Below are 26873 nucleotides of genomic sequence, written 5' to 3' on the forward strand. Positions count from 1 at the left end.
TGGGTCATTTATCATAGGTTGCCGACGCCCGAGTTAGGATCTTCCTATTAGAGAACAAGTTTTTAATTTTGCGCCGCCTCCGAAAACTTTGAAATGTATTTGGTATCCTATTTAACGATTAAGTAGATATTATTAATAGCTATGGAATATTGGTATAAATGAAATAGTAATTATTTGACACTTTTTAGTGCATTTCGAAGTCGGATTTTTTTTTGTTAAAAATTATTTTATTTCACACTTTTTAGTGGAACGAGCAGTAGTTGAAGGATACCGTATTAGCAACCAATTGGTAAAGAAACTGACGAAGTTTACTTTAAGGGACAACTTTGAAAAATCGCGATCGGTATATTCCTTGGAGGGTAACCCTAAAGAATAGGCTTTTTATTATAATAACAATAGTTATTAACAATAAGAAGTTACATAAATTTTGGGAAATGGAATCATCGTGGAATGATCTACGAAATGTGAAAACTTTCATCGCAATCGGTGATTCCTTGAACCAGAACGTATTCTGCAATAATGAATACCGTTCGGAATAAAAAAATGCGAAATGTTTTTATAACGGGACCAATCGGAAGACATCCTACAAGACGCAAAAGATTTCATTCCGATTGGTCCACCCGTCTCGGAGTAATCAGCGAACGTACATTTAGAAAAAAAAGACGTTAGGAATAAAAAAATGCAAAATATCTTTTTTACGGGACCAATGGGGAGTTGTACTGTACAAGACTCAAAAAGTTTCATTCCGATTGGTCCATCCGTCTCAGAATAATCGGTGAACATACACCGCACGTACATGAAATAGTACGTATTTTTGCAATAAAAACCGTTCGGAATTAAAAAATGCGAAATATTTTTATAACGGGACCAATCGGAAGACATGTCCTACAAGACGCAAAAGATTTCATTCCGATTGGTCCATTCATCTCGGAGTAATCGGTGAACAAAGCCAGGAAAAAAAAAAAATATACTGATCGAATTGAGTATCCTCCTCCTTTTCGAAGTCGGATAAAATACTTAAGTCACAAGTTAAATTGCATTTATTAAATTAAATATCCGCAGTAATAAATAAAACATGTAAAAATCGAAAGAAATATTACACTGTCAGTGTAAAAAAATCTCCTGTCAGTGTCATTATCGGTACTTTCTTCAGTGGAGGCTGGTAGAATTTTATAGTCGATAATGAATTAAACCAACTGGTTCATTAAAAAATATACAATTTCGAGTAAAAGAATCTAATTTATGCATCAGTTTAAAGAAAGTTCATTAAATCTAATAATAAGTCCACCGAAAACCATACATACAGTAACGCGCCTACCCTGCATTATAAAAAATGGCTGTACGATCCGGGTGGCACTTAGTGGCAGCTAATTTTTGCAAATACTGTAAGATAAAAGTATCAACTACAAGCCCGAACAAGAATTTTAGCGGGATATTGTGGGATATGCAACTTTTAGTCCACATCTTTAACATTCACGCACGAAGTTTTACCTTTTATTATTTATAATACATTTTCCTATCATACAGCATTACCGTTAACTATTTTAAATATACTAGTACTAATAAACATTTTACTTACTTCCAGGAATAGCATCCATCTTGCAGAATTGAAATTAATATAGTCTGTTTAAAATTATTCTTTACACTTCTTTATCACTTTACACTTTGCTCTTGCACACTGCACTTCACTGCACGCAAACTGCGTGACGAATGAACGCGGTAATTGAACGCTCACCATTTTGCAGGTAGAAGTAATAAAACCTTTACTCCTTGATTTTCCTATAGACACACTATTAGAGTGCACAACCCAGCTATTAAAATAGTCCCAACGGAAAATTAATTTTCGAGGTTTTGGCCAGGTTTTTGCAATTTGTGACCACTGTGGGACATGTAGGTATACGCAGAATTCACTGTAATAGTAGCAACTTTCTTTTCCAAATATCTCGAAAACCAGAGCCGGGCGGCGGTTATATGTACAGGAAAAAGTAGCTCAGAATTATCATCCCAACAATATATTAAAAAATGAGCAAGATCGGTGGGGTTGACGAGAGATCGATAAATACCAATTTTTTTCGTTACTTGTGTGTCTAGAGTAGGTTAGATTAGGTTATATCAATATTCCGGACCCCTTTAGACGGCCAGCCACGCAAGTCCAATGTCAAAATTATTGAAATTAGTAATTAACTTTGATTTTAAGCTGACTCGTTATACGTATAGATGGAAGCCGGGACATGTGGTGCTGTTGACAACAGTAGATAAGCGAGGGTCTCTTGCCGACGCACACAGCCGCGGACGTATAAGTGCAGGCGAAATTTAATGTGGTAATAATTCTTATAGTTTTTCGCGAATATCTTGCAAACTAATCGAGTCCGACATATAGCTTAGAAGAACAAAGTTACTTAAAATGACGAATTTTACAACCTATTTAAAAATTATCAATATCGGAGAGCGAGTAGCTTTTCTACAAGTTCACCTCAAAAAATAAAAAATGATTTTATGAGAAAGAAAAAATTGGACCTTCAGGGGGCGCGAACGTACAACAAAAAAGTTTCTAGGGGTTCAGCAGTCGGACATTTTAACCCTTCACCCACCAACAACATCGAAAAACTCTCTAATACTTTGAAAGATAAGGTGCGTAATTTTCAATTATTTACAATAACCTTGCTTTATCTATTCAGATCTTGCCCAATCCAGTGTAGCAATATTAGAAATCACATAATACACTAACAATACGTGTGTAACGGAAATGTAAAAATTAAAAGTATTTCTCATGTTATCGCACGAAATATGTCGAAAATATCGGCTTTCGATTTTTTTAAACACGGCGCACCAGACTGAAAAATTTGAAAAATATTTAGAACACCAGTCGTGCTAATATCTAACTATTGTACAAGTAAAAATCTAGTGTCTCGAAAGCTTTTATCCGAAATCTTGATTTATCGACTTTTTTTGCGTTTTTCATGTTTCATGTCTAAGATTAGCAACTGAAAAGTCTGAAAAAATTCAGACTTATAAGTGAACATGTCTAGAATATTCTGGAATTTTTTCAGATTTTTTGAATATCACTAAGCAGGGAAAATATGGTAAAAACCAGTTTTTCTTTCTTACCCTATAACTACCCTCCCGGTTGAGATACTGGGTTGAAGCTTGGTGTACAACGATTTTTTTGGTAAGCTATAAAATGGTGCATAGCTCAATAAAATGGGCTCAAGGGCACTTTTGACCATCTTATCCTGCTATATCCTTTTGAAACTTCAACTCAATTGCGGCACGGGTTCTTGTTGTCTAATCGTGCTGAAATTTTACAGTTATCATTTTTTCACCAAGTATCAAAGTTTTACGGGGTACGACGAAAAAAAATTGAAAGTCCAAAATTAAGGGCCACCCTAGTGTATAGTTGAATATTTCCTTCAGGGGGAGCCGTTCCCGATTTTGATGCTTTTAAAATATATTGTCAAGGGCTCTGCTCTGATCGTGAATAATAATCAAAACATTTTAAGTTTCGGATATTGTTTTTTAAAACGCTAATAACTGAAACAGTTTATTGGTCAACGCAGAGTGACTATTATGTTTAAAAATTGTTGGTAGCTCTTAATAAAAAAATTTTAGAAATTATTTAGAAGTATGATTCCACATATACCATAAAGTTTATTGCAAAATGATTCCACATTTCTAAAACATCAATTTTTTTTATTTCTGACTAGCCACACTCCTTATGTTGCTCGTTACAGTCACTTTGTTAATCTTTTATTTACAATAATCTCACGTGATGCCTTGAAATATAAGTATAATAGGAACTTTATTCAAAATAATATTTTTCTATTGTTTTCTAATAATTACTCGAATATGTCTAATTTACAGTAGCGGTCACCAGTGATAGCCGCGGTATTCAACGTGTTAAGATTAAGGAAATGCTTATCAATCGCAACATAAAATAGAAAACATTGTTTCCCATCAACCCCCATCGTGAAATGACGAGGTAAACTTTTCTGAACAAGTGTCTACAAGACGCTTATCGTTCGCAGTCTACTCCTCTCAGCTATCCTCTTACACGTTTTCACAGTCGTTGAAATCTGAATAATTGATACGATTACGAAGCTCCGTGTTGACGGTGGAAAAAACAACATGGCCCCTTCGAAGCATGACTAGATAGCAACGTCCGCAAACGTCTGCGCCTAGCTACCTAGCGCCCATTGGTCCACGTTTAATGCTCCTTCAAGCAAGAGGGGTTCCAGCTGGACGACAGGTGGTGGTTAGCCAAGTACCCGGAGGGGTGGGAAGTAACCACGACGAAGGGGGACCCCTGGTCACGACCACCTACGGCGGTCAGCCGACTCTTCTTTCCTGGTTCCGTCAGTTCTTCTTGATACCGCGTGCCCTTGGCTGCTCGTTCGTAACTCTCGCGACAAGTTCGCGTTTTAGCGTGGATTTCTAACCTTCGTGACCACGTACCGACTTCAAGGTGAGAACCAACCAACGTAGTTAACTCTTTAGTTGTTGAAAAAAAGTTTTTCGTTTTTTGTAACTTAAGTGACCTAGTGAATATCTAAAATTTTGCGTTTCTAATATTTCTTTTTATATGAATGAAACTTGTTAGATGATATTCTTTAATTCATCAGAACTGAAGGTGAATTATTCGGGCAAAAGTGTGAAAGCATTTTAAAGTGGTTGTATTAAGACAATTAGCCCTTGAATAGCAGAGCCTGGGTCAATCAAGACCCAAGGATATTAACTTAAAAGTTAAATTGATAATTATTCAACGAAAGAGTTTCATATATTGAAAGAATAATGTTTAAAGGGACGGTATAAAAGTTTGAAAATTAAAATATTATGAAATGCAAAATTAATTTAAAATTGGGCTGTCTGTATAATTCTCGGTTCGAGACTTAAAAAGAGTTAGGACATTATTATGTATGACAAATAAATTAATCTCAATGGAACAATATCTGTACATTTTATAGAGTACATAAGGTTTAATATAATATTGGTACAGAGTAAGTAAAATATATAATAAGCAAAAGAAAAATATCTTTCCTGTCGATCGTTGGATCCAAGAGGAGTGTAGATATAAGAGAATCACACATAGACAAATTATGTGTATACATATACGTGTGCATACAACAATAAATAAGAAGCCTGTATTTTTCTTAAGGTTTTATTTCTGAAATTGTATGGTAAATCATTTTAATTTTTTTTTGTTTTTTTTGCGCAATTCAGATTAAGTGTATTTCTTTACAATATTTTAGTTTTTTTAAGAAAATTAAAAATAGTTGATGCATAAAAAGTTAATGTTATATCTTAAAGTAGCTTACTCACGGGTGAAATAGAACGATTGATAGATTGAAAACATTCTAATTTCGATGATTTACAGTCGTTCTGCAAAATATTCGTTCACCCTTTAAAACCGAATAACTTCTTCAAAATTGAACCAAACGGCTTGACCTTGTTTAAGAAGTTAGAAGGATTAAGTACTTTGGTGATATTCTTTATACGGGGTTACCTAAAAATGAAGAACACCCATGTGCTAAAAATTCTTTGAAATATTTAAAAGAAGAAAAAGAGTATATTCGAGTGGAACGTAGGCTTCTCTTGGGTTTGTCTTTGGTTTTGGGAGAACCTAAGAAGATCCTAGGTCCTAGGATGAATCCGAGAAGGATCTAATCTAGAACCTCCTATCTTTACGCATAAAGGACATCGACACGTAACGGAGAAGTGAGGCACTTTTTCCTCTATACTTCTTTCTAACATGAACGACGTAGGGGTCTGTAATATCCTCAATTTAAAATAACTGCATAATCAATAGAAAAAAATTGGACTTCGATTTTCTTGATCAGAGTTTTGAGTTATTGAGTGATATCAACACTGATATTCAGTAATAGTTTGTTCGTCAACCCCTAATGAATATATCGGCAATGCTGGCAAATCTTTGCGAATCTTATCCTTCTAGACACTGCTTACAGTTGAAAACCTCAGACAGTGTTAATATAACAGTGCAAAATGTGACAGTATTAAGTGTAATACAAGTGATAATCAGAAGCTGTGAAAATTCGAAAACCGGCCTACAAAATATTAATTATTAAGATCTACAAAATATTGATAATGTTAATTTTGCAAAAGTTTACTTAAATTCGAATTTTTGTTACATTAAACCAATTCTTGTTAATAAATTTTTTCAACAGAACATATTCCCGTTAAGGGGGTGGACAGGGATTGCAGCGAGGCGACATTACCGGCAAAAATGGGCCTATTAAGGGGTTTACGGAAATCGGTTATTCGTCCTTATATGAGAAGACTTGGGGCTGGGTAAGGGCTCATTCGAAAGAGGAAGATCCAATGCAGGGGGCTCAACTGATGGTTCAACGAGATTGTGTTGATATCTAATAATATGAGTGTCCAAAGTAGAGGAAAAATTGAGAAAATGCGCTCGCTGAATCCAAGTACATTTTAGGTCGCTATAAGAGCTTTGTGACTCAAACGATTTATTGAACCCCCTTCATTGAACCTTCCTCTTTCGAATGAGCCCTTATTCAGCTCCAAATATTCTTATATAAAGACGAATAACCGATTCCCGTGAAAGCATTTCCACAGACGAGTTCCGCCATTATCTGGATAAGACTAAGCAAGTCACGTGACAAATTTAGTTCAGCTAGTAGTTATAAGGTGGCGTCTAAATAGAAAGACTGCCGATTTGGAATCGTAGCCAGAGTCAAGCGTTAGCTTACGTCACTCGAACTGTGCTGCGAAGGCAAGTGAAAAAGGCAACAACGCCCGAACGCTGAGTGAGACACACTACAGTCATGCTGTCCTTCTCTCATTCTGAATATTGAGATTGTCCCTTTTCGCTGTTTTCATTGCCGCCCGCCTGGATTTTTCACAGCGCCCCATAACAAACCTCGCCCCATTCAAACTATATCGCGTTTGGTATCATTTCAATCAGAAAAATATCACCAATGCGTTAGTAAAAGTTTCAGTAAAAAAAAGTCAAAAATAAAAAAGTTTTATAATTGAATTTGTTTAGTCACGCCGATACGTTTCGGCTTTTTCCTTTGATCATTGGACCTCTCTCTCTCCTCCACTGTCTGTCCTTTTCTACGTTTACGCTTGGCTGGTCGTCGCGTGTAATCCGAGATTCGACACCTCGGCTGGATACAGTAATGCTCGGCTAAATTTCACTGAAATTTGCTTGGTTAAATTTCCACGACCCAGCCCTACTCTTCTCCAACCACTCAGCACAGCGAGCTCGGCGAAACGTGATCTCAGTAGACAAGGACAGAAAATGAATACAATGACAAGAAAGAGAACAGACGCACATCAAATGGATGCCGCGACTGGAAAAAGTAAACATGTAGTAAAGAAAATTTTATTTTCAGTCATTTTCATCTTACATTTATAATTGTAGCACCGATGGATAGCTGGCATTCTTCCGATTAAAATGAGTCCAAGCACGATATAATTTGAACCATATTTACTGTACATGATCCATTATGATTTATATTATGATTAACTCTACGTGATTTCTTATGAAATTATTAGATAACGTAAATACAATCCGATTTACGTCGTGTTTGGACTCATTTCAATCAGAAGGATCTCAATAATTCAATGGTATAATTTTCATAAAAATAAGTTGAAAATTACTGATAGTGAAATTCTCGTTATTGCATGTTCCCTTTTTTCACTCCCGGTATCTCTTTGAAGTGCAGTGCCTCGACCGTCGCTGTTAGACGTAGTACGTCTATCTCGCTTCCTCCTATCGTATCTATTCTCTTACTCTGTCAAGTTCTGCTCGAGTCAATTCTCGGAATAAAAACGCTACCCTGCTCGCCTTAATTTCACTGCTGAACTTAATTGAACTTTTACATAAACAGCTTTTTCCTATCTCTTACCAAATTCAAGATATAACCCGTCCCAATTGCATGACGTATCCTGTATACTTTTATTAAATAAAAAACATTTATTTAAAGAAGTTAGTATCTTTTTCTAAAAATAATTCTTAGATTGCACGTTCTCTCGGCTCTTCAGAGTAGGCAGTAATTTTTCAGCAGTGAGGCGTTCTACGGCGCGCTATATAAAATCCACGCGTTCAGTCAGTCAGAATTTACCGGAGCGGGACAATTTTATCATTTAGGTTCAAAGAAGGATAACATGATCACCATACATTTCAGTCTAACCACGCGCCAATGTTTCGCTTTCGTTCTTTAGGCGGACCGTCGCGATGGCTCTGGCGAGATGAGCGTTTGAATGTGTTTGTAAAAATTCGGGACGTCGGTATTACAGCAGACTTTTCGTTGGGCCTGGTGGAGCCACTAGCGTGGTCTGTTACGAACATGAAAGGTTTAATTCTCAGCTGGCGTGCGCGCAACACGATATAGCAAGGCAACAGCGCCTCGACTATTTTTTATCCGACTTCGAAAAGGAGGAAGATACTCAATTCGATCAGTACATATATATATATATATTTTTAATTATTTTTATTATTTCTTTTTTTTTCCTGGCTTTGTTCACCGATTACTCCGAGATGAATGGACCAATCGGAATGAAATCTTTTGCGTCTTGTAGGATATGTCTTCCGATTGGTCCCGTTATAAAAACATTTCGAATTCTTTTATTCCGAACGGTTTTTATTGCAAAAAAAACGTACTATTTCATGTACGTGCGGTGTATGTTCACCGATTATTCTGAGACGGATGGACCAATCGGAATGAAACTTTTTGCGGCTTGTACAGTACAACTCCCCATTGGTCCCGTAAAAAAAATATTTTGCATTTTTTTATTCCTAACGACATTTTTTTCTAAATGTACGTTCGCTGATTACTCCGAGACGGATGGACCAATCGGAATGAAATCTTTTGCGTCTTGTAGAATATGTCTTCCGATTGGTCCCGTTAAAAAAACATTTCGCTGCATTTCGAACGGTTTTCATTATTGCAAAATACGTTCTGATTCAAGGAATGCACCGATTGCGATGAAAGTTTTCACATTTCGTAGATCATTCCACGATGATTCCATTTCCCAAAATTTATATAACTTCTTGTTGTTAATAACTATTGTTATTATAATAAAAAGCCTATTCTTTAGGGTTACCCTCCAAGGAATATACCGATCGCGATTTTTCAAAGTTGTCCCTGCAAGTAAACTTCGTCAGTTTCTTTACCAATTGGTTGCTAATACGGTATCCTTCAACTACTGCTCGTTCCACCAAAAAGTGTGAAATAAAATAATTTTTAACAAAAAAAAATCCGACTTCGAAATGCACTAAAAAGTATAAAATAATTTCTATTTCATTTATATCTGTATTCCACGGCTATTAATACAATCTATTTAATCGTTAAATAGGATACTAAATATATTTCAACCTTTTCGGAGGCGGCGCAAACTTAAACATATAATTTTTTCTTTAAAAAATAATAGGAATTTCATTATATTGTGTATCTTTACCATATCATCATCGCTTATCAATTATCGTACGTAATATATTTCTGTCCACCATTTATATGATCGCAAATTAAGAAGCAAGCTGTAGAGGGGAATCTCACACGTTATTAAAAATCTCCCTAGACCTAGTGAGCTGCGTAAGTTAAGTATGGTCTCTCGTGAAATGCAGTATATATGTACAATATCAATCATAGTGTCCGTTCGTCTAGTGAAAAAGCACTGACTTTTGAGTCCAAGTTTAACCGCAAGAAATATCATAAATCTAATTATTTAATACAAGCGTTAAAGTAATTAACATAATCATCTGATAAAAGCTTTCGAATATTCAATAAATTAGAATTTCAATGATTTATTTGAAATTACAAAATACACTAGACGAACGGACACTATGATTGATATTGTACATCAGAAGTGCTAGTAACTTCTGATACAATCGCTAAAATTACAAATGTTTTCTGCCGTATCTATAACGTTTCAAATATGTTTTCTTACGACTTATTAATTACCAAGTTTGCCATACCGCAATCAAATCGTTATTGGCAGGAGCGTATAGTCAGGTACTTTTAATTTTGCGCCGCCTCCAAAAAGGTTGAAATATATTTAGTATCCTATTTAACGATTAAGTAGATTGTATTAATAGTTGTGGAATACAGATATAAATGAAATAGAAATTATTTTATACTTTTTAGTGCATTTCGAAGTCGGACTTTTTTTTGTTAGAAATTATTTTCTTCTGTGATTTCATTTTCTTCGTAAATGCAACGAGGTACTCAGAAAATGCAAATGTAAATGGAATTGCATTTTTTTTATTACTTGTGTCAACTCCTTGAAACATTCTGCATAAAAAAGTACTATGGTACTATTAGAACTAATAAATGGAGGGACCTCGCGTCTTTGCAGTAAAAACTGAATACATATATGCAACAGAGATATCCAACCGAGGTGTCGAATCTCGGATTACACGCGACGACCAGCCAACCGTGAACGTAGAAAGGGACAGACAGTGGAGGAGAGAGAGAGATCCAATGATCAAAGGAAAGAGCCGAAACGTATCGGTGTGACTAATACTAATTCGATTATAAAACTTTTTTATTTTTGTCTTTTTTTACTGAAACTTTTACTATTGCATCGGTGAAATTTTTCTGATTAAAATGATACCAAACACGATATAGTTTGAATGGAGCGAGGTTTGTTATGAGGCGCTGTGAAAAATCCAGGCGGGCGGCAGTCAAAACTTATCGTTAGCGAAAAGGGACAATCTCAACATTCAGAATGAGAGGACAGCATGACTGCAGTGCGTCTCACTCAGCGTTCGGGCGTTGTTGCCTTTTTCACTTGTCTTCGCAGTACAGTTCGAGTGACGTAATCAAGCTAACGCTTGATTTTGGGTACGATTCCAAATCGGCAGCCTTTCTAGTTAGGCGCCACCTTATAACTACTAGCTGAACCTTTTGTCATGTGACTTGCTCTGCATTACCCAAATAATGGCGGAACTCGTCTGTGGGAATGCTTTCACGGGAATCGGTTATTCGTCCTTATATGAGAAAATTTTTAGCTGAATAAAGGCTCATTCGAAAGAGGAAGGTCCAATGCAGGGGGCTCAACTCAGAAAATATGTGTTTTCTCGATTTTTCCTCTACTTTGGACTCTCATGTTATTAGATATCAACACAATCTCGTTAAACTATCAGTTGAGCCCCCTGCATTGGACCTTCCTGTTTCGAATGAGCCCTCACCCAGCCCCAAGTCTTCTCATATAAGGACGAATGACCGATTCCCGTAAACCCATTAATAGGCCCACTTTTGCCGGTAAGGTCACCTCGCTGCATTACCCGTGTCTACACCCTTAATCAGCACTTCAAAAATATATAACGCAGTCCAGTTATTAACTCTCAGATGGCGGACCATAAAGGAGCCACAATTTTAATTTAATCTCGTATTTCACATTATTTTCATTTTATAAATTTTACACCACCTCTTCTTTTAAGATTATTCTTCCGCTATGCGAAACCCTTTTGTTAAAAAATTATACATTTAACTTTACTTAAAATAATTTGGGATCCTTGCACATCTCTAATTACAATTAGGGGTTCAAGAAGACCTTAATTCTAATGTGTAGTAATTATCTCTTAATACGTTGGTTACCAAGATTACCGAGTCATTAGTGAAAAAGTAAATAAAAAATGTTCTTTTACTTATATCATATTTTAACATCATGTAAGTGAAATAAGCGAGTGAAAAATTGAAATATTTATATGGTTGTGCCTAGCAAACTTAACATGTACACACAGTTTCAGTAGTTGGGGGTAGTTTATCGGCATTTTATGTTATTGCACATACAGAATGTTCGAGATACAACTCAAAACATTTTTTTTCCTGTTCTTAAACAAAATATTTTTCTTTGATTGCAATTTCATTTCAATTAGCAATTATATATAATTAGCGAATCATTAATATTAAATACTTTGTGGACAAATGTATTTTTTATTATTTTCTTTTAACGTAATAATTCTTTAACCCGTATTGTATTTTGAATTTTTTCTTTACTATAGCTCTAAGTTTAAATTCTTCAATAATTCAACTAGTATAAGTAAGTCATGCTAAAGCTTAAATTTTGAAACACAATTTACGGGTTAGGTTTTAATATTCCACTTAATTTTATTTACTCTCAACAACCAGTATGGTTTCGTATCATTTTTCAAAATTTATTAAACTAAAAAAGAAACAAAACTTTCTTTCAGAAAAGTTTGATAACACAGTATTGTGGGAAATGAATTAGACAAAGTTATTTCGCAATAAAATAAAAACTTTGATTGTGTACGTTAATCAATTTGAAAACGTGTCCATGGAATACTGCTGGGTTGATCTTAAGGGTTAAATAATATTAGTTAATTAATTTATACACTAATTCAAATAATTTGACATTAATTAATTAGTTTATAGCATAATACTATTTATTAATTTACTGTTAGTCAAATAGTTTCATTCTGTGAAATTAAATTCCATGTGTCACAGATTAACCCTTTAACTGTGAAGCCAATTTATTAAAAGCGCATTCTGTCAAATGTTATATAACCAATTAACTCGACATATCCGATTAAAAGGTTAAAAATGTGTCGAATTCAAAACGCAGATCGCCTTCAAAGTTCCACGATGAATTAACTCGTCAATCCCTCTGGAGAGGCATTTTCCATTGATAAGTTAACTCGTTATCCTCTGTTAAATGGTTAATTGTAATTTTAGAAAGGAGATTTTAATCTTCCAATACGTTTTTTCGTAACTGTTTTAAAATTAAAATAATAAATTATCTATGAACATTCTACACCGTTTAATTCTGTGGATAGTAAAAATGTCGTCATTAATGCGATGATGTTAGAAAATAGATATAAGTTTTTTAATCATACACGAAGGACATAAACTTCGACATCCACCAATTACTTAAACTATACAACCTACGTCTCCATTCGATTTACTCATCTATATTCTAGTATTGCCTTGTATACAATATTCAATTATTATAAATATTATAAGTAGCTGTTACGTCACCGAGAGTTAGGCAGCGTGTGTGGCTGGCGGAAGCTTTTAAGCGGAGAGGCCACGTAACACTTATACATGTATATTAAAGTCAATACAACCCGAGCGGTTAGATTGTATTGTTATAGGAACTGTTACTACACTCACTGAGATTGAGTGAAAATGCCAATGTGGGATTGACACAGCAATATAAGTATACACAACAAATCAGTATATTACAGTTGTTCTTTGTTGCGAGTCTAGGTGTGTGTATATTGTGTATTACCTACATATTTCCGTTGGGTGCTTAGTTTTTTATGCACTGACAATGCGGGTTGTCGTGTGTGGATGTTAGAAATGCTAAATAGAAATGCAGGCCGACTTGCGGATTTTATAAGGTTAACTTTGCTCGAAGGGGACTTCAATCCGATCTCACTAAATAGTAACCAGCTGATGATTGTACACGATGTGCTTAATACTACATCAACTTCGGTACTGTTCCAGAGCGGTTGCATCTAGCAAATAATTATGATGGATCCATTGCTTTTCTAAAACATTTGCTTTTGTTATCGCAGTGGGTTTTCTGTTTATTTCAAGAGCAAGTAGCCTGTTCGTTTGAGAGTTTTCCTTTTCCAGATATTAAAAGATTTATTTTTTAAGGGAGGCATGTTTGATAAATCTAATTGACCTACAAGAGAACACGTTGCATCAGCCCGCCACGATTTTTAGGTTGAGTGTCACTAACGTTCAGCGTGTCTTTGCCTTTTGAAGGGGCGTTATATTTATTTTATCTTTTTTAACCACGTTGTACCAATCCGACACTTTTGAAACATTCACACATAGTAGTTACGTAATAAAAGATTGTTCCTAATTTTTTCACTCAAAGGGTTATATATAAAAATCACCCTCAAAAATTTATTTATTAAATTTCAACCCTTAATCATCGAAGAAAAATTCTGGAAAAAATATATGAAATACAGCTGCTGAGTACCTACTATTTGTACTTCAGTGTCGTCAAATATCTTAAACAGTTTCCGAGAAAAAAATAGAAAAGTTTATGGTTGTTACTCTTATATGTATCTTCTTTATCGAGACGGGGGAAGGGGTTGAAATTGCTCACAGTTGTTCTTTAGGCAAAAAGCATTATGTGATATAAATATGAACCGAAATTGTTGCTGGTGCCGATTTACTATGCTCATATGGCTAGATCCTTTGAATGAACTGCTAATTATTTACAACCAGATGTTTGAATGGATAACTATTAACCGCAGAAAAACTAAAGTGAAAGGAGGAAGAGCTTGCTAATTCCTGTAATTATACAAGATTAAAAGCATGCATGTTCCTTCTCAGATAAAATATTTCCAAAAATTTATTTATTTTCCTTTGTGTCTTTAAAATTAATACCGAAGTACAGTTTGGTCATGTTTGGTCCCATTTTCATCAGAAAAATTGTACCAATATGTTAAAACAATTTGCATCCAAAAGTTCTAAAAATATGAAAATTAAACTGTTGTTAATTTCTCGGCTGCTACGACTCTCATACTATTCGTCACCGGAGATCAAAAGCAGCCGCGAGGCTTGAAAAATCGTGTCTATCAGCTTGCGGAAAACTAGAGAGATTTTACTGCAGTAACTTCTAATATTGTACTTAATTTCAATTAGTAGCAGCAAAAAATTAGGATATTATTAAGTTAATTAATTTACAGCCTAATATTATAAGTAAACATATTATTGAAAATGAAAAAGGATTTAAAAATAAATGGTTACGTACAAAGCCGTATCATTCGAGTTAATAATTTAGAACTGGACGACCTCTGAACATTAATACGTATACAGTAACGAAAGTTTAAAGTTTTCTCGGTGTCTACTTTGACTTTGACAATGACAAGCTTTCCAGTACTTTGTTTTATATGAATTATGATTTGCATTTCAACACAGATTAATCACTTCGAATACTTCTTTAACAATGTAAATTAAAATATACGTTAAAAAAGTATACTTTAGTGGGCCCTCTTATAAGTCTTCCGTCCACTATGACAAAAAATATTGCATAATATTTTTTTATTATTGCCTTTTTTCTTTATAATTAAACGTTATTTAATTTTACTTAGAATAAATTGTAATTCTTAAACCAAAGGGGCCTTTGAAGGTTCGATTGCTTCGGGCCCCATAAGTTTTAATCCGGTTTTGATTTTTCTTATATTCTCATGTCACTTTTCAAATATACAGATGCGCGGGAAAATATTTAAATTTGAAATAGTAGTTAAGAATTTAATTGGTCCTAATATTAATTATTAGGAACATTAAAAAATTAAATAGCTCTTTTTGCTTACAGAAATTTCATATAAGAATAAAATTGATTACCTCAAGTACAAATATGAATTAAATTATATTTTCATGTTTTTCGATCTTAACTCATTTAACCCGATTTTTTATGTTTAGATATTATTTTCCTGTTTTTAGTGTCTAAATAAAAATCATCCTCTATGTCATTATGTTAGTTATTGACATGATTGCCAATCAAAAAACATACAATTAAATAAACTGAAAAAAGAAGATATAAAATAATGCATACAAGTGACACATGTAGTTTTGTTCCACGAAGGATCAAAAACATGTAGTGGGATGTATACATTCCACCAAGGGTAAAAGGGTTAAATTTCATAACGTTAATTAAATATATAAGAAATACTCAAACACTGATTGATGTTTGACATCAACAAACAAGACAATAACTAATTAACAATTAGTGCGAAAACAGTATTAGTTAAATAATTAAGATGCAAAAAGAATATCCAGAGTGTAAATAATTATTTATATATTAAGTACAGGATTCTTAACTCTTGGACGGCAGACCATGGAGAGAGCCCCAATTTCAATGTGACATTGTATTTCATATTATATGAAACTCTTTCATTTAAAAATTGTACATTTCATTTTGTGTTAATATCGTATATCGTATATCTTTTGTAAGTTTGGGTCTTGAATAACAAGGATTACAATAAACCCAGCTAACGATTAGTTTAATTCAATTTGAATTTTTCAAAAACAGCCAACTCATCTCATATTTTTCTAATATTCATTATACAATGAACTTGCATCAGAAGTAACTATAAACGAATATTACCCTTCTTCATCAGTTTAATAAAACTTGAATATTAGAGTTTGAAAAAATATTTGATCCGTATTCTTTTTTAATAATGAAGATTTATGGGTGAAAAATAACCCTTATAGTTTGGAAAAAATATTTGTTATAGAACAAAAGCATAAATTAGTAGATTGCTTATGTTTAAACTACATATTTAGGATACGCAAAAAATACCATCGTTTTTAAGAGAATTTTCTGTAATATAATACATATTTTTAATTAAAATACAAAAAAGTGGATCTGTGAAGAAAAGCACATATAATTCCTTTGCACAATTATCGGTTCTAATAATAATTTTCTAAACTCCTCCAAATATTAGGAAAATTAAATTTAAGTGAAAGATAATAAATTGGTTGAAATATTTCATTTCAGATGATGAAGTTCAAGCAACAGGGGCTAGTCGCGGACTTAATGCCCAATATAAGGCTGATGAAGGCCAGTGGACATTTTTTATTCAATTACACCGACGGTTCCGGGAAAAATTTGCAAAAAGTCTACAGTATCGTAAGTAATATAAATGAAACATATTATACTGGTTCAAATTAAAAAACTAGATCGCACATGCTCATAAATATATCCATTGGGCTATTAACTTTTATTTCAATGCCATATTATCCTATATTAGTGTATGTAATGATCTATTCAGCCGTAAAAGGAAACTATCATCATTATACGGTGCGATATTTCTAAAATTAAAATTTTGCACTGTTAAAAATAAGAAAAAAAATTGTTTTTGTCATTCAAATTATTTTATTGATTGCTGCACGATATCTATTTAACAATATGCCTATGTATCAATTTTGTAAAATGATAAATATGTTTAAGGAAAATTTACTGGTCGTGTATATACATGATGCATATATGTATGTATGGGAGCAGGTGCGTACACTTTTCGCAGTCAGATGGTTTAGAGGTATTGCCATATGAGAGTATGAATAATCGGTAGATTTTCCAACTTTCTTTTTCTTTTAACCCTCGGACAGCGAACCATGGAGAGAGTCAAAAATTTGGGATCCCAATGGCGTTCTTTCAAAGTACAAACTTTGATCTTTTAATTAACCTTGTGTGAGCATACTTTCTGCAACTTTCATGAGCAACGTGGATCGTTTATGTCCACGACCAATTTTTTTTACACCTTCTTGGTTTTCAAAAGATCTGAAAAAGTTCTGGGATACTTATCGAAGGCTTTACTTTAATACATCATCGGTCCTTGAGTCAAATGTTTAAAAAATTAATTAAGAAAAATAAATATTCGGAAGGAAGTTAGGAAAAAGCTTCGGACATAACCAATCCACCTTGCCCACAAAAAATTAATTTTTATTGCATTATGTAGCTGAAAACAATAGGAACTTTGAATGGATTATTATCCTAATTTCAATTAAGGCTATAAAGAATTTCATTACGAATCGGATGAGCCTTCGATCACTAAGATCAATTAATTAGTATTTTAGATATCGTGGACGCTAGTTTGATAAATTGTAATTTTCAGAAAAAGCTTTTAGTAATTTCGACATGATTTTTATAATTATAATGATTAAAATTTATAACTTATGACTGATTAACTGTAGCATTTTCTTTCTTTCAAAGGTTTAGTACGCCACTGGTTCTAAATCTTTATGATTTTGCAAAACCTGTTTCAGGCACTTATTATCAGAACAAGCATAGTTAAATAAGAAACATAAGAAACCAAATCAGCTTTGTTTACTTGGAATATAAGAATTAAGTTATTTTAAGTGACTAATGCTTGTAAGACGAGTATAAAATTTCCGAGACTCCATTTTTGTTCAGACTTAAAATACTGGAAGACTTCATTATTCCGTTTTTAAATGCACTATAAAAGTAGATATATTATACATGTAAAACACCTGTAGTCATATAATCATAACAATTGTCAGAAAAATGAATCACGTGTGACCTAGACTCTTTCACCATTACTTCGTGGCTCTAGAACCAAATCGATTCTTCAGCCAAGCAATACCATACATTTCAAAACCTTGAGCAGCGAATGTCAATTTTTCCTTGAACCTCAATGAATTCGACATAAATTCATTGAATTAACAGCTGAGTAATCCAACTACGGAGGAAGGGAGTCAGAAGGGTCAACTGACTCCCTTATTAAGAAATGAAAAACCTTTTTGTGTTTAACAAATACCAGAATATACAGGGTGATTCTCTCGCTACGCTACCCAAAGGAAGTGCCGCCACAATAGAATGTAGAAGTCGACATCCCATTTCTGTCATCGCTTACTTGACCCCTGCAGCGAAGACGGCTGTGTACGTGAAAATGTGTGCAATGAGCAAAAGAGTCCCATTTAAACGCTGCGGAAAACAGAATATTTTCTTAACACATTTTCACGCACACAGCCGTCTTCACTGCAGGGGCCACCTCGGTCAAGTAAGCCAGGCCTGTCCAAGTAGGGGAATCCACTCCTGGAACACATGTTTTTTTTTTCCTTTCCACCGCTGCTCCTTCAAGTAATATGGGACGGTTCCGACTACCGTCTCTCCGTCTTTCCTAGCGGCGGTATTGTCTCCTCGGTCCCATCTTACTTGAAGGAGCAGCGTTGGAAGGGGACCAAAAACATGTGTTCCAGGAGTAATTTCCCCTACTTGGACAGGCCAGAAGTAAGCGATGACAGAAATGAGATGTCGACTACCACATTCGATTGTGGCGGCACTTCCTTTGGGTAGCGTAGCGAGAGGATCACCCTGTAGTAAAAATAGTGAAAAATGTCCTTGAATCGATTTTTTGGGCAATACATTTCTCAACAGCTTACCAAAAGAAAACATTTTACACTGAGTTTCAACTCTCTATCTCAACCGAGAGAGTAACAATACTTACAGAGTAAAATCAAATTATCGAGTTTTACTGCATTTTCCGTTTTTAATAATATGCAAAAATTCTAAAAAGAATACTAGAATGTTCTAGACATGGTTATTTAAAGTTGTTAATGTTCTCAGACTTTTTCGTTGCAAATTCTAAGAAGAATTGCCTCCTTATGTCTGTAACCCTTTCAATTATAATTCATATCTTATTCCATCAAAGGAACTATTTCTATTTTTGTTGGCACTCATATCGTGTACTGTTTTAACTCTTTAATTTACCTTTCAGATGCATCTAGTCCTCATCCTCATGCAATTCGGTTTCTGCGGCATAAACCTAATGCAAGAAAGCGACGACGTGGATGATCTAACAGCGAACACTATCACAATGCTCTTCTTTACGCACAGCATAGTGAAAATCATTTATTTCGCAGTCAGAAGCAAGCTGTTTTATAGAACATTTGGTATATGGAATAATCCGAACAGCCATCCTCTGTTCGCTGAAAGCAACGCAAGGTATCATCAAATCGCTGTGAAAAAGATGAGGATACTGTTGATGGCCGTCATGGGGACCACCTTATTGACCGCAATATCATGGACTACCATAACGTTCATTGGTGATTCTGTAAAAAAAGTTGTTGATCCTGTTACTAACGAAACCACATTTGTCGAGGTAATGAATATTTAAAATATAAATTTTGTTTATTTCTTTTCGACAAACGAATGCACAGAATGAAAAGTGATTTTCATAATTTTTATAATGTGTTATTAGTACTTCTTTTAGTAAACGCTAAAGGATAGATTTAGGAAATTATTAATTTACATAGCAGAGACTTTAAAATTTTAACTTAGAATTTTGCTATTTCTAAATTATTAGTTTAAGTAATAATATAATGTTTAAACTTATAATTCAATAATAACTGCTACTTTAAAATTATTAGTTTATATAATAATTTACAATTAGAATTGAAGTTTAGAATTCAATAGTAAGTTGGAATTCTGTGGAATTATGAATGCTATATTTGTGAATTATTAATTTAGGTCATAATTTATAATTTAATGTTGGAATTTCAAAATTTCATAAAACTATAAATGCTATTTTTGAATTAACAATTTAAAGAATAACAGAATAATGCCAGTGGCGTGCAGAAATTTGATTATGCCCGAGATCAATTCTTTGATTGGTTGCCCCCTTTCCCCAATATGAGACCGTCGTATCCTACTATGTACTACATGTTACTATTTAACTCATTTTTGTTATCAATCACATTCGTAATTTAATTTCAAATTATTGAAGAAATAAATTTAACCTGTGGTGGATATGGGAGAATGGTCGGTAGTTACAAGACTCTGTGCGTTTTCGATCCTTTTTATTCAAGACCGCTCGCCGCGGCTTCTCAACTGCAACTACATACACTCGTTCTTCCCTTTTCACGCGCTGACGCTTTCTCCCAAATATTCTTTCTTCTTTCTCTCCGGTTCCTTTCGCTCTAAACAAACGTCCATCGACAGAGTCACACATCTCTCAAACATTCCCAGAATTAGACCACACCCTACGCGACACTCGAACCGATTCTCTCAACAACCATCCCGCAATTGTACAGATTCAATTTCACTCATCCAAACATCCCGCAATCATAAATTCCTCACTCGCAATTTTAAATTAAATTAAACTATGCAGGGACGTGGCGGCCGATTATTGCTGCCACAAACCGTTTTGTTAGGTAACTCTAAAGTTCTAGAATTCATATTCAAAAATTTGGTAATGATATTTCAAGTTCTGCGTTGTGTCAAAACTGTTTGTTATTCTTTTCTGTTCCATTTTTAATAATTTTTAATAACTTCATGTATTTTCCTTCAAGTTCTTAAGCCTTTGCTTATAATTCAAGACATAATTCCTTATTCTTCACAAAGCAGAATTTTGTTACTCTTTTTGCAGGTTTTATTAAATTTAAACTATTTTTATTTAGATACCAAGGTTGATGGTGCACTCCTGGTACCCTTTCGATCCCAGCCATGGAATGGCGCACATTTTAACGCTCGTTTTCCAATTTTATTGGTTGATATTCACCATGGCAAACGCGAATCTTTTGGACGTGCTGTTCTGTTCATGGCTCCTCTTTGCTTGTGAACAAATTCAACATTTGAAGAACATCATGAAACCTTTGATGGAATACAGCGCAACATTGGACACTGTTGTACCGAACAGTGGAGATTTGTTCAAGGTAATTTTATGTCCCTTTCAAAAATATAAATTAAATCAGGCATTACAAATATTTCCAGATAAATATTTAAAATAACCTTCATTATTAAACATTTTCACACACTTCTACTAAATTTCTTTTTAATTAAAATTTAGTTTAAATTATAATTCTAAATCATTCATCAAATTAAAATTTAACTACCGAATTGAAATTATGTCAACTAAATATTAAAAAAATAAGTAAATAAAAAGTACATTTTTCTGTTTTTCAGGGTGGCAGTGCAACCCGTATTGAAAATCAAGAGCCACCACCCCCTCTTACACCACCACCAAATGACAACATGCTGGATATGGACCTTCGGGGGATATACAATAATAGACAAGATTTCACAGCTACTTTCCGACCAACCGCTGGAATGACATTTAACGGGGGCGTAGGGCCAAACGGATTGACCAAGAAACAAGAGATGCTGGTCAGAAGTGCCATTAAATATTGGGTGGAGAGGCACAAACACATTGTCAGGTGAGTGGCTTTACTTTTCTCTTCATATTGCAACACTTGAAACGAATTCATCGATTTTTTTATTAGGCCTCTGTACTAGAGTTATTGACCTGATAAGGGCTGTTACACAAGTGGCTCTTACAATTTTAATGAAACTGTATTAAACTATAAAATTTTTCAAAAGAAAGTTAATATTTTATCCTATTCTTTTCTTACATATAATCATTATATTGAAGGGGTAAAAAGAATTTTGAAAATTGGTGTTGCAAATATTTAATATACATATAGTCGAATATCTCGGAAAATGTTTGTTGTTGAAAAAAGGTTAAAATGCAATTTTGTGTGTCTTTGAATACAGAATTTTTTTATCTAAACAGATTTTTAACTAATTGATTTGTTTAAAAGATATATTAAAAATTAGCATTTCTTTATAAATTTTAAAAAATATATTAATATTCATTTACATTGATTTTATATTAGTTATGTATATAAATTTTTGTAAAGATAAATCAACATTTTACAAAAGATATTCGCAACCGAATGTTAATTTTAAAATTCGTAATCAGCATATGAACGTCTGAAGGTCACTCGATGATTATCAACATAAAGAAACAAAGTTTAGAAAGAAATCTGTATAAATCCATCGAGAATTCAAAACAGTCTAGATTTCAGAATGATGAATATTTTTCACACTACGGCTAGACAATAAAATTACCAGGGCGAAGTTAAATTACAACGAGTTGTAATTTCAAAGTTCCCTGTTCTGACGAGTGTCTTGACTCCTGGTGTAATCCTGTTTCCCATTTCGATTCTCATTTCGAGTTCGCCTTTACACGGAAACGTAATCTACGCCGACAATGAGAGGACCGTTCACATTCGCGATCCTAACAATGATAGACTTCCATTAGGATAATAATCTTTGTCAGAAGGAAATAAGGAAATTCGCGTAATTTCCTTGTACGTTCGCACACTTTCCAGTTTCAAAAATTTTTCTCGACTTTTTTCTCATTAATACTTTATTCGTGAAAATTACTTGAAAAGAGGAATTGATTATCTGTTATTTTTCTTAATGATTTTTTGGAAGTATTTAAAATTGCCTCTTACAACGAGCGAAAACATAAAACTTTAGGTACATTTAGTATTTTAATTAAAATTTGGATTTTATTTAGATTTCTCTCATAAAATTAATTTTCTATAACGAAGTCGTTTATATTTATAAAAAGGCGTTTCGAAACTCAAAATTATACAAATATTGTTGATAGAATATTATATCAGAATATTAAATTTCATTTTTATACAGGCTTTATTTTAAATGAATAATATTACTTTCATGTTACAATATAACATTAGAACACAATATCTATTCCCTTGTTTTATAATCTGCTAGTTAGAATATAGGTACATTCACAATCAAGTCAGACTTTTCCTGGAAAAATGTCCTGACTCTCGCCCGTCCCCAGAAGTGTCCCTAAAAGTATTCCCAGGGAAAATGACACTGTAAAGAAGGGTTCCCAGATAGATACACACACACACACACACAGACATCCGACACTTACAATGTTTTGATTATTATTCAGAGCAATGATCTTGACAACATATGTCAACTCGGGGATTGTTCCCTACATCTGTAAAATTATCGAAATTGTACATTCGCGATCAAGTCGGCTTTTCCCAGGGAAGATGTGTCCCAGGTTCCCGTTTTCCCCAGGGCTCCCGTCCATTCGCGGAGGCGATCCTGAAAAAAGTGACGATGTATGGAAGGAGGCCCATGCATATATTTTTTAATTATACATATACTAAATTTTATAACATTTAATAATTAGAAATTATATTATTTTCTTTATAAATTACTTTTAATATTAATATCGTGAAAATTAAGTTCTTTATAGAATTCCTCTTTCCCCTCTGTTGCCATTTATCCTAGAGACGTCTGATTTGATTGCGAGTGCACTATGCAAGATTATTAACATGTTGTAAATTATTACATTAAATAATAACTACTAAAATGTCTTATGGTATCATTATAATGTAAAAATAAAATTCTAATAAGTATAAATGATCTTTGAAATAAAAAACCAAACTGATAGAACACAACAAATATGATACTAATCAATGGCAGGACCGAGCATTTCCGGGTGCAAAAGACGAGAATCTCTTGGAAAGAGTAGTAGAAACATAAGTCGCGTGAGGTTGAAGTGAGTTTGAAAGAAAAAGAGGGGGAAAAAGAACGCCGGTGTTGTGTTCCCTATAGATTCTTCGACTATGAAGAAACAAAGGGGATGCGTGTATTCCCACGGTAGTGAAGTATTTATTCTAAGAGAGGCCGATATTGACCGCAACTGGGGACATACCAAGCGAACTGGGCAATTTATTGGACAATTCAGGGGTTATACGTTCACGTTCACGTATACACCGTGTACACGTGTCTAACACGTGCATGTACATGTTTTCTCTCGCCACGATTGACGATGCACACCGTTCGGCTTGCACGTTCGATGTTTGCTCTTAGAGCACCACGCGAATTCATGGCTCTAGGACCTAGGGCCTAGGGCAGGCATGGGCAATAGTAAATGGAGCCGGAGCGCTGGAGAGCGCTCCGGAGCTTGTCGGCGAGCTCAAAGCGAAGCGTGAACCGAACCGAGCGGCGGAGAAATATCCCCACTCCGTAGTATCTCGAGGTTACGCAGTCGAAGCATGCCTGTGTGACGTTTTCTGTCGAACGCCACACGTTCGTATCACCTCACCGCCGCTGCTCGATTTCCCCTACAATGCTACCCCACCACCTCGAAAGAGCGAATCAGTAAAGTGACGCGCGCTCCCAGTGTCGCTGTCAGACGCACTCTTTGAGCCGGTTTCGTGCACATGCCTGGCCTAGGGCATTCTTAACCGATGAATACGCGAAAACCTGTTGCCAGTTGTAATTTCCTTCTTCATATTTTTCAACAATTTTTTTACCAGATCGTGGTAAGGCTGGAAATGCTACAGTAAAACCTGGATAAATGCAACCAACATTGGGACCCAGTGGTTGCATTTATCCAAGCGAGGTGTCGAATCTCGGATTACACGCGACGACCAGCCAAGCGTGAACGTAGAAAGAGACAGACAGTGGTGGAAAGAGAGAGGTCCGATGATCAAAGGAAAGAGCCGAAACGTATCGGTGTGACTAATACTAATTGAAGTATAAAACTTTTTTATTTTTGACTTTTTTTTATTGAAACTTTTACTAACACATCGGTGAAATTTTTCTGATTACAATGGTACCAAACACGATATAGTTTCAATTATAATTACTTGCTAAAATTGATGTTAAAGGTTGACAAAAAGCAACAGAGATCGACATCAAAACCAGTCGCGGTGTTGGCTCTGGTTTCAAAGGTTTCATTTATCCAAGCACGGTGGCGATTCTGGGCATTTAATGTTGCATTTATCCAAGCAAGGTGTCGATTCTGGGCATTTAATGTTGCATTTATCCAAGCGAGGTGTCGATTCTGGGTATTTAATGTTGCATTTATCCAAGCGAGGTGTCGATTCTGCGTCTGTACACATGTTTTCTATTCAGCCGACATGCCGACTCTGTGTCCGTACACATGTTTTGTATTCAGCCGACATGCCGATTCTGTGTCCGTACACATGTTTTGTATTCAGCCAACATCATTTATATTCAGTCGTGGTCGTCAATTCTATGTTGTTTATTCGATTACTATTGTTTATAAATATAATTCAAACTATAGCGTGTTTGGTGTCATTTTAATCAGAAAAATCTCACAAATGCGTTAGTAGAAGTTTAATTAAGAAAAAGTTAAAAATAAAAAAGTTTTATCGTTCAATTAGTATTAGTCACATCGATATTACGGTCGGATCATATTACACGGTTTCCTCGCCGAGCGGCTCGGTTCGGCTTAGGGGGATCCCCCCAAGTGGAGGGGATAGCGATGTTGCACTTATCCAAGCATTCTTACGTTGCATTTATCCAGGTTTTACTGTACTAAGTTGTGGCAATTGCACAACTATGAGGAGCCAGTTGACCTTCTATTGAGAAATTAAAAATTGGGCTGTAGTTCCGAATACTGTAGACCGGTCGCCGATCAAGATGAAATTTTGAGGGGCAGTAGGGAGGGGGGAGGGGACCCCAAATATAAAGTGGTATCTTCGGCTTCCTATTAGTTTCCGAGATATTAATTAAAAACTTTCGTACAATACATAGAATTTTTCCTATACAGACGCAACCAACACTACTGTCTTCGCTGTAGCAACCGTCATCATCAAGTGTCGAATAGCCGTTCACACCATAGCGATATCGGCTTCCGTTTCTATAGGGTGTTCCATGTAAAATCCATTTTTTTAGTTACATTACGTTATGTTTTATATTTTATTACTAATTCTCAAGGAATTAAACACATTTGATTTATACGTAGGCTAGGTTAGGCTGAATAAATTTCCGGCCGCCCGGAAGGCGCTACGACACTCGTCGTATCTCTGAAGTTTTTAATAGGACACTTTATAGATACTCAGGTTGAAACCCCCGCTGTGTCAACGGCTGTTCGACACTTGACGATGTCAGCTTACTACAATACAACGAAGACGGTTGTGTTAGTTACGTTTGTATAGTAAAAATTCTATGTATTGTACCAAAGTTTTTAATTAATATCTCAGAAACTAATAGGAAGCCGAAGATACCATTTTATATTTGGGGTCCCCTCCTCCCTCCTTTCTCTCCCTCAAAATTTCATCTTGATCGGCGACCGGTCGTATTCGGAACTTCATCCAAAAATTGTTTTTTTTATTGAAAACAGGATATATTCGAAAATTTCTGAAAACGTTGGGAGTAAAGAAGAATTAAAAAAACTTAATTTAATATTATAACGATTTTTTATCTCCCCCCCCCCCCCCCCCCCCCCGCCGCATTGGACAATTATGCTTTTGCCCAATGACTTTTTTTATACGTAAATTATGATACTAGAAAACTTAATTAATTTTAGATAAGACTCTTGATAAAAGCGTAACTGTATGAGGGTTTATCATAAAGGTATTATAATAATAATAAATATTACCCAGCTTTCTAATTATTAATTATGACAAAATAATGCAACATTTCTTTCTTTTTTTAGAAGTTGAATGACAAGTTATAGCCAAAGCATTTTTAATGTATTGGTAACATTTTCCTTAATTTCAAATTAAACATTAGTTTTAATTATCAGACATACAAAATAATTCTGTGTTTTTCCGTTTTGTTCTTTTTTTTTTAATTAA

General features: G+C 34.5%; 1 protein-coding gene across 2 annotated transcripts in view; it reads left to right on the forward strand.

Moving 5' to 3' along the window:
- The first annotated feature begins 4348 nt into the window (after nucleotides 1-4348).
- Nucleotides 4349-26873, forward strand: part of LOC114880609 (odorant receptor coreceptor) — a 33518-nt gene continuing 10993 nt past the window's right edge. The window contains exons 1-5 of one of the 2 annotated variants that reach the window (XM_029196813.2): nucleotides 4349-4462; nucleotides 16468-16599; nucleotides 19208-19591; nucleotides 20889-21143; nucleotides 21394-21644. In XM_029196813.2, the coding sequence (XP_029052646.1) occupies nucleotides 16468-16599; nucleotides 19208-19591; nucleotides 20889-21143; nucleotides 21394-21644 (1022 nt within the window). In that variant the 5' untranslated portion in view covers nucleotides 4349-4462. Of the gene's footprint in view, nucleotides 4463-16467; nucleotides 16600-17084; nucleotides 17161-19207; nucleotides 19592-20888; nucleotides 21144-21393; nucleotides 21645-26873 lie in introns of those variants that run through there. The other variant, XM_029196814.2, reaches the window with a different exon arrangement.

Source organism: Osmia bicornis, chromosome 6, assembly GCF_907164935.1.
Source record: "Osmia bicornis bicornis chromosome 6, iOsmBic2.1, whole genome shotgun sequence".
Lineage (NCBI taxonomy): Eukaryota > Metazoa > Arthropoda > Insecta > Hymenoptera > Megachilidae > Osmia > Osmia bicornis.